This window comes from Varanus komodoensis, unplaced genomic scaffold (assembly GCF_004798865.1).
Source record: "Varanus komodoensis strain SLA01 unplaced genomic scaffold, ASM479886v1 scaffold67, whole genome shotgun sequence".
NCBI lineage: Eukaryota > Metazoa > Chordata > Lepidosauria > Squamata > Varanidae > Varanus > Varanus komodoensis.
This window is the reverse complement of record NW_025336308.1, coordinates 1,206,200-1,224,542: the sequence shown is the minus strand read 5'-3', so window position 1 is coordinate 1,224,542 and position 18,343 is coordinate 1,206,200. Positions and strand designations below refer to the sequence as shown.

The window sequence follows — 18,343 nt, the reverse complement described above, 5'->3', positions numbered from 1 at the left end:
GCATCAGCAATGCAGCTTGTCCTTCTCTTACCCCTCTTTCTCTGCAGCTATTTGTCCTCAAGACAAGAGATTCAGAGTAGGGCAAGAAGGTGTCACTCCCTAATACAGAGGAATTAGGTAGCAGGTTCTTATATAACTCCAGGAATTAAAGCACTTGTGCCAATATGACATAGCACAAGCTAGCATGATGCTTTTACACTGGAAGTGTTTGGAAATACTCTGCTGTCTAACTGGAACTGGCTCGGGAAATTAGTCCTTACAACACAAAGCAACTACAGACAAAATGTACCTACACACTGAATTCTGCAGCATCAGGAAGCTGCATCTGCAACTTCCCAGGAGCCCAGAGGCTATGCCTAATCTGCATGTATATTTGCATAAATTGCCAATTCGTATTTCTCTCCATAAATCCACGGAACAAACTCTGTCAATGTGATATTCACCAGTGTTGGAACCCTCTGTCTTGGCTTTCCACAATGCCTCCTCCTTTTCTCTCTCCATCACATTCTAGCTTTTCCTTCTAGTTTTTCACGGATCGTGCGGTCCTTGCATCCTTTCTCCTAACATTGGGTGCTGTGATTCTGATTTCTGGACCCAGAGGTGAGAAGTCAGCTGTTTCAGTTTAATGATTTTACATTTTTTCATTGTAGGCTGTCTCCCTGTGCTTGCACTGGGAACGAAGCCCTGTGAATTTAGTGGCACTGACTTGTGAGTCAACCTGTGTAGGATCAGCCTGGTTTGCTTCAGCGTGTGTTCTGGTCTTGTTCGCAGATGGCTGGAGGAATCCACAAAGGACCCTCTTCTTCAGTGGCTGTCGGGAGCATTATTGTTACTGCCAGTAACATGGCTAGGCAGCTGACCAGGCTGCAAGCAGAGTAATTAGCTCACCTGCATTTATGTCTGCAAAATGCTAAGCACTTTCCAAATAATGCAGGAGGAAGCCTTGCTCTGCTCCGTTAAACTCGTCATCTGAGGTCACCCTCGTGCAGGTGGCTGGTATAGCCAATTGCATTCATCAAACGACCTGATTCCTCACTGGATTGTTGTGAAGCTTGCAACTTCCAGGTGATAGATCCAGCTTCTGTCTGCAAGCTGCTGTTTGCACCAACCTTTTTGCTTCATCTTTGAAGTTTCCTAGCAGTTTGGAGACTGCTGTGATAAATTTTTCATGCGAGCTGACTTTGGCAGAATGTCGTGATGTCAGCTGCCACATTTTCTAAACCTGTGGCTCCAAACTGTCTCATTTAGCGCTGTGCCGGTTTCCCACTGTGTGCTTAACCTCTGCATGGGATGGAGAGAAGACGGAACCATGCTGGGAATTGGTGTTACATATAGGCTAGGAACTTTCTGGATACCCTAACTGGCGTGGTCTCCTATTTATTTGCTTATGCTATTTCTATCCCACCTCCCTCCCATTGTGCAACTCGGGGTGGCGACACGCTGTTCCCAGGTGGCCTCCCCTCCAAGTTCCACCCAGCCCCAAACCTGCTCAGCTTCCCGCTGTTGTGCCTTCAGGCCACCCTCTGGGAATATAGCTCAGTCTCACCAATTTCATCATCATTAGGATCATTTATTTATTATTAATTTAAGATATTTGTATGCTGCCCTTTGCGAGAGCCTCAGGACAGCTTACACAAATAAAATTCCAAAATACAATATAATATAAATAATGTTGCCCACTGCTTAATGCCGGAGTTGAGGTTGACTGAGATGGAAATAAAAATAGAGAGGAGAACTGGCATGTCTTCGATCCATATCCATAGGGACTAGTGGCTCTAATTTGGGCTTTGGATGTTGGGAACCTATAGTCCAGCTTTTCTCAGCCCCAAATCTCACTGGCTAGCTTTGGGCAAGTTGATGTCTTGGCCGAAGCTCCTGGACCAGGCGGCCATGACGGGCTCTCATTTTATCCTCACATGCTTCCTTCAGCTCTTCGGAAGAGTGACTGATTAAAACGCTGAGGTAAAAAATGGTAATGCTGTCGTTCAGTCATGAAGTTCCATATGGAGCAAAAGTTTTTTAACAGAAATGTACGGAGAGCTACAACAGCCGGCACAAAACACACACTGCATTGCCAGTTTATGCTACCTTATCCTTGCATTTCTCCAGCTCAGTGTTGCGTTTATTCTGTTTATAATCCCCGTTGCTAGAACTTGGGTGGGACAATCCAGCAAGCAACAGGAGAAATGCATGTTACCTTTTTGGGCTGCACAAAATAGATATCTTTTCCCTTTTTAAAATTCTCTCCTTTATCAAGCCTGTTTAGCCAAGGGAGGCAAATTGCTTAAGGTAGGCTTTGTCTAGAAAAGCGGAGGCCGGCCGGCGCAGCATTGGCCCTATAAGCACGTTATCACCAATTTACCAGACCGTTAAGCAGCCATTCACTCGCTCACATCTGATATCTTGGAATTTTCATATTGTGCAACCACATCTCACCGGCAATCCCTGCCGTTTGCACATATATTCAGCTGTCAGCCAAAGGAAGTGCGTGAGAACCAGACTAGCTCCTCCTGTCACTCCCACTGGGAGTTGGAAAATAACCGTATTAACCCAGAAGGAGAATCTGCGGACCTTCCGTGGAGTCAGAGTCATTTCGGTGGCTGCTGCTGGAACTGGCGAGGCGAAACAGTACGGGGAGACCTTTTAGGCTGAGAAGATGCTGCTTGACTCTCTTTCTGTCTGGCGCCTCCCACCCCTCCAGCAGCCGTGCGATGCTCTCTCGCCTCCTGGGTGCATCCTGCCACCGGACGTGTCTCTCCCGGTTATCTTCACACTTGCATCTGCACGCTTCCATTTTAGCCCGGCTAATTTGGTGGCTTGGGGGGGACGTGACTGCCGTGGCACGCAGCCAGGTGCTTGGTTTCTGGTGGCAGAGGTAATCGCCACGGTGCTGGGGGGCGCCTTCGGGGTACATTGCTGGAACAAACGCCCCGGTTTGTATCGTAGGCAGATTCATTCCACCGCCATGAGCATGTGCTGAAGTGCAGGATCCTGAGGGCCTTGAGCATGACCTCCACTGCGTTATGATTCTACTTTGTCGATACTGAGCTGAGAGCAAAATCTGCAGAAGAGACTAGAAATGGTTGTGTTGCCTTTCCTGCTCATGTACGGGGGGACAGAAGAAGCAACGATTTCTGCAGGACTCTGCCTGTTTTCCACGGTGCTTAATTTCTGGCCAAACCTTTTTCAGACATCGCAAATGTATAAGCTCAAGAAGTATAATAATATTCTGAGTGACGTCCTGCCTTCTTTCCTGCCTTCTTTCCTGCCTCTCATTCTTCCTCTCTAAAATCTTTACAGTGCCAATTACAAGAATGCATAGAATTTTTTTGACATGTAGCTTCATTATCCCTTTTGCCCTTTATGCAGGTACTTCAGAACCTTCTTTTATTGCTAAAAGTGAAGACCGTTTGTTTAAACACCTATTTGAAGATTACGAAAGATGGGTTCGACCGGTGGAACGCTTGAATGACACGATCAAGGTGAAGTTTGGCCTTGCGATTACTCAGCTGGTGGACGTGGTACGTTCGAAGCGTCTTCTGCTTGTCTGGCTTTTAATTAGACGTTTTAGCATAAAGTAGGTGATGGTCTGAAGCCCACCACTTTGGAGTCTCTGCTTCACAAGCAAAGAACCCCACAGCTCCATGGAGCAGGGAGTGGGTACCCGGGGTTGTCTGACAGTCCCTGGCCACTTCCTTTATGCATGCGTGTATGTATTAATTAAATTTATACACCGCCACCCAGAAGTCCTATGCTGGACACCCCACTTTGCAATTGCATGAGGAATGCACTATCCAGTCCTATTTAATGCTGCATCAGTTCACACAGTATACGAATATACTGTATGGTTAGAAGTGCCCAAGGAGACCTTTGTCCTTCAGTCGAGGTAGTTCCTTTTAGGCAACCAGGATCAGCATCAATACCTGGAATTCTTGGGCACCTGCTCGGGCTCTGGCGTTGCAGCAGGACCCATTTCGAACACCTGCTGGATGATGCCCTGATCTGGCACGTGGGATGCTGAGTGGCCTGGAGACAAGATAGGGATTTCCTGCAAAGGCATGGCAGGAAATCATGGTGTCAGATGAAGGCATCCAGCCCTCCCTCGTGGTAAGCTGGTGGGGGCACCAGAGGAGGAGGAGGAGGAGGAGGAGGTCCACACAGTGCATTACACCCTCGTCCTCAAACCGGAAGTAGTCCCAGGTAGCAGCTGCAAAATATATGCTGTACGTTGCGAGCGACAGTCTGGAAATGGGCGAAGCTTGTAAAATGACACGTCACGCATGCAACGCTTTTTCTCCCAACAGGATGAGAAAAACCAGTTGATGACGACAAATGTTTGGTTGAAGCAGGTGAGTGTCATGCAGTGCAGTCCAGGTTGACTGTGATGCTCCCTCGTGTCGGGAGAGAGATTGAAATGGACGATTCGGGGCCCTCTTTCCCTTGGAGGGCACCCTCCTTGCTAAGGCTCAATCCTGCCCGTGTTTACCAAGGAGTAAGTCCCAGTGAATTCAGCAAGCCTTTCTTCTCAGGAGGCAGGTGTACTTTTGCCAGGTAAAGGAAGTAGTGTAGAGACTGCAGCAAATTCTTCTGATGTATCTGAACTGTATGTTCAGTTTCCATTAAAGCAACACAGAGCCAGCGTAGTACGGTGGTTAAGAGCGCGGGCCTGGGACTCAGGTGACCCGGGTTCGAGTCCCCGCTCGGCCATGGAGCCAGCTGGGTGGCTTTGGGCCAGGCACAGACTCTCAGCCCAGCCTACCTCACAGGGCTGTTGTGGGGGTAGATAAAGTCAAGAGCAGCCAGAGGAGAATGAGATAAGTTGCTTTAAAAAGGAAAAGGTGGGATAGAAATCTACCAAATAAATCATCTGTATACGTAAGAATGAGGCCATATATCTGATCATCAAATAGATTATTGAATCAAATTGTTTATATTACCTTTTTCATTTTAAATTGCACGAAAGTGTCTAATTCTATTACAAAATTTGAAGTCACAGAAGAATTTAGCGTTATGAAGTCTGTTAAAATTCCACCTGTCCTCTTTTGACTGTGTGACAGGAATATGTTTGTTTGCTAAGTAAATTCCTTTTGGACATTTTACTTGTTATCTTTTAGATTAGCTGTTTCAGGTTAACTGTTTCTAAATTAGGAGAAACTGCCTTGTTTTTTAAAAAAAGCTTTATCTTACTGTAGGAATGGGTTGATGTAAAACTGAAATGGGATCCTAAAGATTATGCTGGAATAACATCTATCCGTGTCCCTTCAGAGTCAATATGGATTCCAGACATTGTTCTATATGACAAGTAAGCGTTCAGTGTGTTTCTGCATAATAATTATTACCATCCCCCAACTTGCAGGAAATCAGATAATTTAAATATATTTTATTTTAATACATTAGCAGGGGAAAAAAGTGGGTAAAATTGGGTTCCAAGAATTATCAGTTGAGGCATACTAATGGTTTTTCTCTCCAGTGTGAAATTTTGCCTGTAAAACTGTATTAGTGGAAAACATAGATTTCAAGACAAATACAAAAACAGTCCTTATGGTTTCAGGAATGTGTTGCAGGAACCATAAGGGTTTTTTTTAAGGCTTTGCTACTCTGAAGGTTGGAGAAGTGTCCTTGGAAGTCCTCGGGGGTTCCTACCTGGCATGCAGGTGGACGGGACTGGAGAGGCCAGGCCGTGATGTTCCCTATGGCTTCCCCAGCCCCCAAACTTCCCCCAAATCATGCTTTCGCTAGTGCATTAGACCCAACTTATTAGGAACATCTCTGTGCGACAGAAAGAGCTAAAATTGCTCCATTTTTCATTGTTAGAATATTTATGCTACTGCAAAAAGGCTGGCGGTATTACTTGCAAAACATCTTTCCACTTGAGAAGGATAAAAGTACATGAAATCATTAAAAGTTAAGAAGGTCACAGCAAACATCCGAAAATAACTGATTAAACTGTAAAGTGGAAATAATTTAATACAATCCAAGCTCTTTGTGGCAGGCTATTTATAGAAAGCAGCCCGTTCTGTATTTAATAACCCTCCACTGCGTGTTCTTTCAGTGCAGATGGTCGCTTTGAAGGAACATCTACAAAAACCGTAGTGAAACACGACGGCACGGTTGCTTGGAGCCCTCCGGCGAATTACAAAAGCTCCTGTACTATAGATGTCACTTATTTTCCATTTGACCTCCAAAACTGCACCATGAAATTCGGCTCCTGGACGTACGACGGCTCGCAAGTCGATATAATTCTGGTAGATGAAGAAGTTGATAAGAGAGACTTCTTTGACAATGGCGAATGGGAAATCGCGGCCGCCACGGGGGTCAGGGGGAACCGGACCGACGGATGCTGCTGGTACCCGTTCATCACCTACTCGTTCATCATCCGGCGCCTGCCACTCTTTTATACCCTGTTCCTCATCATCCCTTGCATAGGCCTCTCGTTCCTGACTGTCCTCGTCTTCTATCTTCCCTCTTACGAAGGAGAGAAGATCTCTCTGTGCACCTCCGTGCTGGTATCCTTAACCGTCTTCCTCCTTGTCATCGAAGAAATCATACCATCGTCTTCTAAAGTCATTCCCCTGATCGGCGAGTATCTGGTCTTCACCATGATTTTCGTGACGCTCTCGATTGTGATCACGGTCTTCGCGATCAACGTCCATCACCGGTCCTCGTCGACACACAACGTGATGTCGCCCTGGGTTCGCAAGATATTTCTGCACAAGCTGCCGAAGCTGCTGTGCATGCGAAGCCACGTGGATCGGTACTTCGCTCCGGAGGAGGACCCCCCGAATCCCGCCGGATCCGAGGAGGAGCCCTCTAGGAATACTCTGGAAGCAGCCTTGAATTCCATCCGGTACATCACGAGGCACATCGTGAAGGAGAATGAAGTACGTGAGGTGTGTTCCGTAGACCCATCGTCTTCGGCTGCGGACGTGGCGAGCTGGGATCGCAGCGCGCGCGACGGCGTGGCGGAATGGAAGCAAAATCTCCATTGTTTTGTGTCGCGCTCACTTGCTCGGACCCTGCAGTCTCTACGTTGTAAAGCTGCTTTCCAGGAGAACCATTCTGTAGTGTTGCTTCTACCGTGGCCAAGCCAGAATGGAAATTCTGCGTTCTTCATCTAGGCTTTAGAAACGTCCATCCATGTGGTTCTGAGTATACATGCTAAAGATTGGGTTGCACATAGTTTCTATCCATTGGGTCAATGATCCAACAGTAGGAGACTTTCCATCATCCATCTCTGGTGCTGTCAGGTCATTCCCCAATTCCTGAATCCAGATGTGTAGAAATGTTTCATCCTCTTTCATAAGCAAGTCACAGCATGTTGACTGACATTTTATAAGGGCAAATAACTAACGACGCAGAGGTTTTTGTTTTTAGAAATGGATTATTCCCTGTAGACCCTCTAACAAAATGTTGCAGTGCGATATACAACTGCCACTCTTTTTCCTCCCCCCGCCCAACAGTTCCCTCCCCCTTGCCAGGATTTCATGGTTACTGAGCCCACTCAGCACCCCAGGGGAAGATTTCAGGCTCCCTCCCTCCCTCCCTGGGGAGCAGATCCGGAAAAATTCTCTATTTCTGCAAGCCTTGACGTTCCCCCAAGCCAGCTGTGACCATCCCTTTGAGCATGGGCGATGCCTTTTTTCTGTGTAGGACTGGCACTAATAGGCTGAAAATGGAGAAAAAGAAGGAACCATTTGCATAAATGGGCACCCTTGCTCTGAATTCGAACTGAAATGTGTAAAGATGTGAATCAGGAAAAAGGTTTGCTTCCCCCGGTACCATGTGGCAGTGACTGTCTGGGTGTGAGGCAGGAATCTTTCCCAGCTCGCCAGAGAGATGCATGTGGGGCCGAGCCTGGATTCTTTGCCAAAGCGCATTCCCTACCAGGAAGCAGTAGCCCTTCCCTAAAAGTAGTTGGGAACATTAGTCAGCATTTCTATCCATTGCCAGTCTGCATTGCAGAGAGTCAGCCGTTAAAAAAAGCAAACATCCAATTTCTCTTAAAAAAAAAAAAATCCACACGCCCCTTTTTGTACATTATAATAGCATGAATATAGTAAATTCTGCTGCTCAAAATGTACCATTTTCTTAGTGTTCCTGTTCAGGGCAGAGCAGTGCTGTTATCCCCACATTTCAAAAGTGGAGTTTTGGATTAAGGCATCGGTGGAAATGAACTACTCTTGGGTTTCCATACTGGTTTGGAAATATTTGAGATGATCTTTGTTTGAGGGGTAGCCTCCTTGTTCCCTTGTTATAAAGGTGTGTACAACAAGGTTCCCAGGTAGTATACCAGGCACTGACCTTCGTGTTCTAGCATTTTTTATTGGAGATTAAAAGTTAGAGTTAAGAGCTACCGTGGTGCAGTGGCGAAGAGCGTGGGACTGGGACTCAGGAGATCCGGGTTCTAGTCCCTTGACTTTGGGCCAGTCACAGACACTCAGACCAGCCTACCTCACAGGGGGGGTGTTGTGGGGATAAAATTAAGTGCACGAGGAGGAAATTGATGTAAGCCGCTTTGAGTTTGGGGTAGGGAAAAGCGGGATATAAATCTAATAAATAAATAACGGCCGGTTTTTGGCCCTTGCGATTTCAAGCTTTTCCCTGAAAACAATTGGCCAGTGGCAGCTAAAGGCCTCTGAAACCAGTTGGGGGCAAACTTGAGCTACTTTGGACAGGGAGGTGGCTGGAGTGCCCTGAACAATGGACAATTCTTTTCCCAACTGCCACTGTCCTGTCTCCTTTGCCATTGTGGTACTGCTAAAAACCTAACAATAGAAATCTCCGATGCTTTGAAGGATCAAGGGCAAAACAATACCAGAATGTGTGCTCAACGGCATGCTCCAGGATGCAAGAGTAAGGCTCTCTTTGGGTTGCCTGAAAAACCCTGAGTGTTGATCTTGCTTTTCACACCATCCGTTTGTCCCAGAAATCAGTTTGCAAAGCTGAAACTGTAAGCGGGCGTCGAAATGGACTTCGGGCCAAGGCGATCTTGTTCCTGCTTGTGGCTCTTGTGCTTCTCGCCGGTGGGTGGGCCTGTGTGCTCTTCCCCCTTGTTCTTGCAGGGCCGAGCAGCTGCCGGCTGGAGCTGGCGTTCCTTTTGGCACAGAGATGCCCAGATCAGTCCCTCTCTTGGCTCGATCTTGCTCTTGCAATTCAGGAGAGGCAGCCTTAATTCCCTGGGTGGTAACAGAGACCAGAACATGTTTTTCTTCTCCTGTCCCATCCCAGGATATGGTGTGTTTAACTTCTTTGAAAGCAGCCTAATTATTTGTTTTCTCAATGTATGGCACACGTCCTCAGTTCGTGGCATATTGAAACACACAAAATAAAGCAAGTTCTTTTGACCACCTGGAAATCTACGAGCAAAAACTCCTGACAGCTTTTCCATTGGAATTTGTCCGCAACTTATCATTTAGCTCCTCCGTACTAAGCAAGCAGCAAAGCTCATTTTTTTGATGATGATAACAAATAACAACTATATATTTTGTGCTTCAGAAAATGCATTAACTTTTCTTCTCTTTTCTCTTTAGGTTGTTGAGGACTGGAAATTTATAGCCCTGGTGCTTGATCGAGTTTTCTTATGGACGTTCCTTCTGGTTTCCATTATTGGTTCTCTGGCACTGTTTATTCCTGTCATTCATAAATGGGCAAGCATCACCGTCCCAGTCCATATTGGAAGTGTTAATTAATAAAGCACAGGTAGGGGTTCGGTCGTCTCCATCTATCTAGGAGTATTCATCTCAGCCGTAGCGGAGAAATTACCTGGCACACTTTAATATCTAACTATGAAATATCTGAAGGAATGGAGTTGGGAGCAGGCATTTGTGCCTGGAGTTAAGCATGGATAGCTTAGGACACAAGTAGGATATTTTTGGGGGGTGTTAGTTCCTTGTATTCCTATTTGGAGATCAGAACTCACCTGCTTGTCATCCGTGTGTCCTAAATCCTGCAAAATCTAAACGTGTCATTTCCATTTCACGAGCAACACCGACTTTTTCTGTTATGCATTAAGCTTGTGCAACTGGCTTGCGCAAGTGTAATTTTAGCTTGATTTTCTTCCCGTGCATAGATCGGAGTCTCGCTTCCATTAGCGTAACATCATTTACACTAGCAGAGTCACACTGTTGGATGCAGCCCTAAGTACGTATGTATTTATTTAAGGTATTTCTCTACCTTTCTCTTAGACGAGTTCTCAGAACAGTTTGCAGTGTGTGTGTGCAGCAGTTCATAGAATCAAAGCTGTGCCAAATGTTGTAATAACGACAATAATGCGGCATTTTAAAATTAGAGCTTTCTAGGGTGCCCTTTGGTAAAACTATTAAGGCAATGCAGAAAAGTTAGGAAAATGGCATTGCTTTATATGCTATCTCAGTAATGCTTTCCAAGGTTCCTTTAGGGCTGGCCAGTATTTTTATCCCAGTGGGAGGCCGAGAGGACAGGGGTTTGATTAAAGCAAATGCCTTTCTGTTTGATTTGCCATTCACAACTTGTAAAGTCCTAGAGCAAGATCCCTCCTTCAGCCAAAGTGAAACCGAACATGTGAACCGACTAATCATTTGCACAGTTATTTTCCGTCCCTGCTTTTGGGAAGCAAAGCAGGACTTTCAAGAAAATACTAACAAAACAAAACTTCCCCCCGCAAAAAAAATCTGGGATCCAGGAGATCTGTGTTTTAGTCCCCATTCAGCCACAACACTCGCTGGGTGATTTTGGGCCAGTCACTGACTCTCAGCCCAGCCTACCTCACAGGGTTGTTGTGAGGATAAGTTTTAGGGGAGAGGCTGTTTTATGTAAGCACCTTGAGTTCTTTGAAGGAAAAAAGCCAGGATACGTGTTACAATAAAGGAGCACGTGACTGTAATGCTATTTAAATGCACTTTAGAGAGAGTTTACAAAGTTGAAAAATTCTAATGTTGAGTATGGTTTGTAGTAAGTAAAAAAAAATCAGGCTCGTTGCTGGTACAAGATGACTCGTACTTGGTCCCTGGAAGCTCTATCGTCTTGTGAGCAGAGGGCTTTTTCAAAAATATCTGGAAAGATCTAGCTTTAACGTGAAGGGGTTCTAAAAATGATTTTGCAGTTTACCGGCTACATTAATGCACTTTGAGGTTGTTCTCTATTAATGAAAATAAACCAAATCTTGCATCTGATGCTTCTGTTTTATTAGTACAGTCAGGAAAAAGATAATTAAATCCGAATTTTTCAATTGTATAATACATCTTTACTAAACAACTATTGCAAACTGGGTTAATTAAGCATTCTTATTCATTTCCCTCCACTGCTTATAATTTAAATACCCATCATTCCCCTGCAAATCTGCCTTTTTATATAAAGAATTGAGATTATTGGTTCCTAGCGGGAAGGTCAGTCCATGTTCCTGTTTCATTATGTTCAACTTCTTCAAGATAGGAAGCTCAGCACTCAGGTTGTATATTCGGCTACACGGTGGATTTATGTTCTCTCAGTCTCGTTTCTATTTTCTGGGCTGCCCCCAATCTATTTTCATTTCTCTCTTGACTACTGCAATGCACCAAGCAGAAAAAAAAATTGCCAAAATCTTGGAAGTATCTCCCCCACCTCCCCCTTCCTTCCTTCCTTCCTTCCTCCCTTCCTTCACATCCCTCCTGAAATTCACCTTTCCCTTCACATGCCTGGCACAGCGCCTTAATCCCCCACCTCCTACTGGAACTAAGCCTAAGTTGAGACATATAAATGCAGAGTTCATCCTTCACCAGCTTAATGCCTTTTCTGTGTTTACGTTATAGACTGGAAGAGCCTGGGAACAGTGGGTTCAACGTAGTGCTGTGTCTTTAATTATCTCCTTTAATTATCCCACTAAGTCTTATCCTAGAAACAGAGCGAGTAGGAAGGGGTCTCTTGGGCCATCTAGTCTGACCCCCGGCTCCAGCCGGCTCCGCTCACGACATGCCCACCATGTGCACATCCAGCCTGTCCTTAAACACCCACACCGATGGGGCCTCAGCGACCTCCCGTGGAAGCCCATTCCACACCCTCGGGGTCCTGACTGTCAGGAAGTGCTTCCTGGCATCCAAATTGAACCTTGGTTCCCTGAGCTTGGCTCCGTTGGTGCGCGCCCTGGCTTCCTCTGCAGGGGAGAACAGGTCTCTACCCACCTGTGTGACACCCCCTCATGTACCTGTCCTGCGTGTCACCTTACCCCACGAAGTCTTATCCTAGAAACATAGTGGCTCAGAAGACCATCTAGTCTGACCCCTGGCTCCAGCCAGCTCTTGACAATTCCAGGGTAATAAAACACAGAGACCTTACCGATAACAATCCTGATTATTTTCTTTATAAGTAGGAGAATACTGCAGTTTATGACTTAAACCTCTTTTGCATATTGAAAATCTTTGCAATACTTGGGCTTATTATCCTTGCTGCTTCAGTTTGACTTACGGGGATCTCCTTTGGGCTTCTCTAGATGATCGATGCAAATATTTTATTGCATTTTTAGCCATTAACAAAATTACTGTTTCTAACCATGAAGGCTCAATCATGACAGTGCTAAATTCTGAGCTGAAAACAGACTTCGGCGTTTCCCTGAAGTCCTTTCAACATGACACACTGCTTTCTTCTCTAGAATGGAAGGGCTTAATTGCTCACGTGTTTTTAAAATGGCAAACATGACTGGGCTACTCCACTTAGACAAAGAACTTCCTGCACCCTCAGTCTGTTGTACGTGACTGGCAGAAATAGGGCAAAAAAGTACAATCTTGAGAGCAACAACTGGGATTAAAAAAAAAAGATGGTGCAAATTAGGAATAAACTTAGACTATTCCATACCCGTATAAAAAAAACTATATTTCATTGCAGGTGCTCCAGTGTTGGCCAGTAACAAGTCAAAAAGGTTCCCATTCCACTGGCGTTGCCATTTCTGTGGATGGCTTAGGTCAGGATCCCTTTGTGGCCAGATTAGTGAGTGGAGTATCTTTTTACTGCTGTCATTAAAACAGTGCCCTGTGTTGCATATATCCTAAAACCTTTGTTTGCTAAGTGCCAGCCAAGTTCTAAACTGTTCTGGCAAATGGCTGCTAAAATAATAGCATTTAGGATCAAATTATTTCAGGGCCGTGGGGGCTGAACAGTCTCCCAGATGCTGTACAAATAGCTAGCCCCTATCCGCCTCTTCTGTAACTCCTCTTCACGTATTTTTGCTGCTTTGTAGACAATAGAACAACGTCTGAATATTGCGACTTTCTTGGCGTTGTTGCAATGACCCTCATTGCTATAATCATGCGATGACCTGGCTTGAGTTGTCAGGACAAACTTTTCCGTCGTGGAAATCCTTGTCACTTTCGTGTCCAGCCTAAACACCACTCGTTACAAACCCTTTAAACGCAGAAACTGAAATGTTATATTAACTTCTAGAAGACTGTGTCTCTGGAAATTAAAATACTTCAGCTTCATTCATTACTTCAGAATAATTCAACACTGTTTTTTCAGGTTTATATCAGAAGTGGCTGAATTTAGTTAATTAATGTTTGGATATTCTTAGTTCACTACACAAAGATGAGAAATATGTATTTTAATGCAAAGGGAGAGCATTTAAGACATGTGGATTGTGAACAAGAATGCGCTTTTACACAGCAATGTTATCTACACGTCATCTCCAACCATCAATGGTTGCAAAAATAAACCAGCCGTCCCCAGAATGCATACAAGAATAAACACCCACAGGAAGATCCGGTCAATCACCATGGCAACGTACTTCCAGTCATCTTGAGTCTGGGGAAAAAGCAGACAAAAATGATCATTTTAAGCATACTTAGTTTAAAAACATATTTGCAAACCTGATCCTGCAACTCCCCGTATCTCTTCACCAACCCTTGTGTGGAAAGATTATTTGAACATTTTGTACTTCTAAGAAAAAAATAAAAATGCCCGAATAGTACTGTATGTAACAGCACCACAAATCAGAGGCATTTTTCTGGTATTCCGCTGCGGAAAGTTGTGCTATACTACTGGTATATTAGGTCTGCCATTCCGGTTTGTCCTCAACAATCCACTTTGTTCATGCACAGAGACTTCTTGTGGCTACGGTTTGTTAGCCGTGAACCGGAAAGAAAGAGCTATTTTGCAAAGAAACGAGATGGCGGCTTGAATTGGAGAAGGGGGACAAGTACGCGCTTTGAAAAACAAGTAAGACCTGCCCGTACCTCTTTGGCTTCGTTCTGCAGTCTCATGTTTTCGGCGATGTATTTAACGCTCTCGATTGCATCTCTCATTTCCGACGATATGACCGAAGACGAGACGAGAGCATCTACGGATTCGCAGCTGGAGCTCTGGGTCAGGTTGCCGTTCACTTTGATATATTGTATGTGTTGGTGTTGGCAGTAGCAGCACACGGCGTCCTGGCATGGGAAGTCGCCCTTGGGGCACAGCTTTTCCGGGGCGCCAAAGCAGTTGAAGCGGGGGATCTCAGTGCTGCTGGGCGGCTTCGGCTTCAGGCCCTCGTCCTCCTCTTCCTCGCTGACCGGCCTGGTCATAAACATGATCCTCGGGAGCACACCTAAGAAGATGGTTTTCACCCAGGCGGGCATGGTGTGCGTTCTGGGAGTTCTGTAGTGCACGTTAAGCACGAACACTGTGATGACGATGGAGAGGGTGACGAAGATCATGGTGAAGAGCAGGTACTCCCCAATCAGCGGGATCACCAGGGAGGTGGAAGGAATGGTCTCCGTGATGACCAGGAGGAAGACGGTCAAGGATAAGAGGACGGATATGCACAGGGTGACCTTCTCCCCGCAGTCCGAAGGGAGGTAAAACACCAAGACAGTTAAGAAGGAGATCAGCAGGCAGGGAATGATCAGGTTGATGGTGTAGAACAAGGGAAGCCGCCGGATGTAAAGGGAATAGGTGATATCCGTGTAGACAGCTTCGCAGCAGTTGTACTTGATGTCGTGCTTGTAGCCCGGGGCTTTAATGATGGCCCACTCTCCGCTTTCCCAGTATTCCTTGAGGTTCATGGTGGAACCGACCAAGACCAGGTCGATCTCGGCTTTGTCGTAAGACCAGGAGCCAAACTTCATGGTGCAGTTCTGGTAATCAAAGGGGAAGTAGGTCACGTCTATTTTGCACGAGCTCTTAAATATAGCCGGTGGCATCCAAGTGACGTTTCCAGTGTAATTCAGCAAGGCCTTTGTTTTGTCGTCCACCTGGAAGTCCCCAACAGCACTGGAAAAAACCAGCAAGTGTGTCATTTCGTCAAATACTCTTCATGCGTTCGCGGGAGGGCGACATGCTGGACTCCAGATGCTTTGGCCTGCATCTCTAATCAGCCCTAGCCAGCGGAGCTGAGGATGATGGGAGCTGAAGGCCAAGCTTTGGAGAGTCTCAAGCCTTCCAGGTGCAAATGGGGGCTCAAAAGGGTGACCTGCTTTACAGACGTGTCACCAGGGCAGGTCCATCACACAGGGCTGCACTGAGCTGGGCCAACTGAGATCCGAACTATGAGCGAGACGGGACTCCAGGGTTGTGACGGCACACTTCCCCGAGCGGTTGTGCCCCCGTCCCACCTAACTTTTGCACAGCCCATTGCCGCGAGCTGTTGTGCCATTTACATGGTGCCTGCCTAGCACTATATCAGTTTTTGGAATGAAGTTGATGGATGTAGGCCTGGGAACACTGCAAAAACCTTTGAGTTGGATCACAGGGGTTGCATGGTCTGCGGCTGCGAGGCTGCCCGAAATCGTGGTGAGCGACTGCCCTGCAGAGGAAACCAGAGTTCCATATTCTAGCCCCCTCCAGATGGGTTGGACTACAGTTCCCCTCAGCCCCAGCCAGCATGGCCACTGGGGAGGAATGCCGGGAACCTGCTGTCCCAAACAGCCAGTGAGACCCGGCTGGGGAAAGCTGGTAGAAATCCCAGGTTTTGCAGCAAAGACAACCGTGGCTTGCGTGCAAAGCTAAGAGCATGCAGCGCAGATTGGATGTTATCATCTTACTTATTATATAACACGATGTCTGGTTTCCAGATCTTTTGCGATGGCACGCGGATGCATTCGACGCCTCCATACTGCTCAGGATTCCACTTGAGCTTGTAATCGTTCCACATCTAATGAAAGAAGAAGAAGGAAAGTCCAGCAGCACTTTGATTTGGAAGTCTCAAAACCCTGTGCCTCTTAAGTAGCCATTTCCTCCCCTTGCACAAGTTTCTAGTGTTCGTTTATTTTTTGGCCTGCAACTGGCACCTGGCACAGGGCTGGTGAAATGCTGGGATGTGTAGAAATGTTGACTCACCTTTGTGATGACATTTAACAGCTTGGAAGGTCAATGCCTTCCCGTCTTAACACAAAAATGTCAGGGGAAATTACACCTTGCGCATTGCCGGCCGTGATATTTCAAAACCTTTTGCTGAGGAAGCCATCCAACACCTCGCAGGTTAGCTTGTTTGAATGCATACCCTGCACTGCTCTTCAAACAGTTTATTGAGACAATAAGTTAGAATAAAAATAACAAGAGGCAAGACACACAACATGATAAACAAGCTTAGCGCAGCGAGAGCCATCAAAGAAGCCTTGAAAATATCTAAACTGCAAAGGAAGGGCAGTGTCTTCTGAAGCACCGGCAGGGTGCCTGGAGGCTGCAATTTTCCTCCTTTCTTGACACAAAAAGCCAGGAGTCACTGCATTCCCCTCCTCTAGAGCCACATCCAAGCACATTGGCAGTAAGGGCCGAACAACCAAACAGCTGTTTAGCAGCCCTGAAAAACTTGCCACATGTTGGCGTAACCTCATGGAGAGGCAGCTGCCGGAGCTCCGAAAGAGGGATAAAATCGAATGCTACTACAACCGTTCAGGGATTTGATTATACGATGTGGTGTCTAGTGGAAATAAATGTTTTGTATCTGCTGCACCTTTCCCAGCAGCTCCAGATCACTAGCAAGGTCGGGTGCGATTATATGGGCAGGAATTATGGGTGATTGCATTCTTCTGGGACCTTGGTGGACGTGATTCCCTGCCTGAGAACTTGCTTGCAAAAAATGCTGTAGCTTAGGAGTTGCTTCATTTCCGACTTCTTCCAGATGTGTGTGAATGCGTGCAATGAGGAGATTGCAACCCAGAGTCTCTCTCCGGTGCCCCTAGAATCCCTTCGGGCCTCAAGCATCTGTGCTTTCATGTCATGCAAAGATGGCCAGCAGATGTCAGAAGTGCCTAAGAAGAGAAACGAACTCCGCCTTACACTTTGTGTTCAGGCTGTAACTGTGAGGATTTCCTTCTTGGAAAAATGTCTGGAATACAAGGTTTTGGTCTGGGGGCTTGGGGGGAGAGAGAGAGAGGAGGAGAGGACATTAAGGATTTGCTGCGAGGTGTTTTCAGTTTGCTTTCTTCTCTCCCAGCTCCCCTTCATCTCCGCTGCTTCTCCCACATCCCTACATATAAAAACGAAAACCTTAATCGTGAAGACCTGGATGGCTTCTCTGTTGCAGGCGAATTGCGAGGGGTGGAAAAACTTACGTGTCTCAGCCACAGATTGGTCTCCATTATTTGGTTCACTTCGTCCTGGGGAAAGAAAGATTATTCTTGTGTTTGAAACGCTTCCTTATGAAGTGGGATGGGTGTGTGTGAGTTTTTCTTGCATCCCACTGTTGGGTTGCTGAACAGGCCAAGAAAATCTCTCATGGGATTTTTGCTTTCAGGGCAGTTTCTCCCTCTTGCTGTTTTTGCACATCTGCCAAAACCATCTTTAAAAGAGGGTGGGTGGGAGTCTATTTATTTATTTGAAACATTTATATCCTGTCTTCATCTGAAATGGATCTCAGGTCATTGTTTCAGACTGGAAGAGCGCTACCCTGGACTAGTTGGTTCCATCACTCAGAAACCAAAACATTATATTTTGAGAGCTAATGGATGACCAGGCACAAATGGATATTCTGCAAACTGAGAGCTTTTCTGCATGAGGGATTTATTATTGAAGTACCCATAAAAATTTCATGTAGGAAATGTGTTGTAGGGAAGCCTAGCATGAAACTCGTAAGCCATCACTTCACCGAGACTTCTGCTTCCAGAGTCTTTGCGGGATTGAGATCAGCTCCTTTATTTCTGGGGGTGGGTGGGTGGGTTGTGTTTTCTCTGCTTTATTATCTATTCCATTGCATAACCAGTAGGTGGCACTGTGGCACAGCAGACGTGTGTAAATACACCAGTGTTTCATCCCACCTCTTCTGTATAATACCCTCGTTTCCTCCATCTGGAAAAAGCTGCAGGGTTGGTTGCAAAGAAGAGACTCTGAAGGATGGCGGCATCCTATAAAGCACCCCCAAAGTACCCCAAGGGAGGGCTCATGAGTGCACATCCAAGCCCGAATCATGACAAGGGCAGCC

At 46.1% G+C, this 18,343-nt stretch overlaps 2 protein-coding genes across 4 annotated transcripts; one reads left to right on the top strand and one right to left on the bottom strand.

The window, feature by feature from the left end:
• Window positions 1–2,832: 2,832 nt before the first annotated feature.
• Window positions 2,833–10,596, top strand: CHRNA5 (cholinergic receptor nicotinic alpha 5 subunit). Of its 3 annotated transcripts, XM_044450632.1 has the most exons (6): window positions 2,833–2,875; window positions 3,370–3,521; window positions 4,305–4,349; window positions 5,193–5,302; window positions 6,053–6,890; window positions 9,531–10,596. In XM_044450632.1, the coding sequence occupies exons 3-6, from the start codon at window positions 4,323–4,325 to the stop codon at window positions 9,687–9,689; spliced, it is 1,134 nt and encodes a 377-aa protein (XP_044306567.1). In that variant the 5' UTR covers window positions 2,833–2,875; window positions 3,370–3,521; window positions 4,305–4,322; the 3' UTR covers window positions 9,690–10,596. The 3 variants fall into 3 exon arrangements, with proteins under 3 accessions (XP_044306567.1, XP_044306566.1, XP_044306565.1); XM_044450631.1 differs by lacking the exon at window positions 2,833–2,875 and having other exon boundaries at window positions 3,315–3,521; window positions 6,053–6,881; XM_044450630.1 differs by lacking the exon at window positions 2,833–2,875 and having other exon boundaries at window positions 3,315–3,521.
• Window positions 10,597–13,617: 3,021 nt separating this feature from the next.
• On the bottom strand, window positions 13,618–17,519 carry CHRNA3 (cholinergic receptor nicotinic alpha 3 subunit). The gene is made up of 4 exons (XM_044450554.1): window positions 17,478–17,519; window positions 15,966–16,075; window positions 14,178–15,195; window positions 13,618–13,746 (listed from the first exon to the last, which is right to left on the bottom strand). The coding sequence occupies exons 1-4, from the start codon at window positions 17,502–17,504 to the stop codon at window positions 13,618–13,620; spliced, it is 1,284 nt and encodes a 427-aa protein (XP_044306489.1). The 5' UTR covers window positions 17,505–17,519.
• Between the last annotated feature and the right edge of the window lie 824 nt (window positions 17,520–18,343).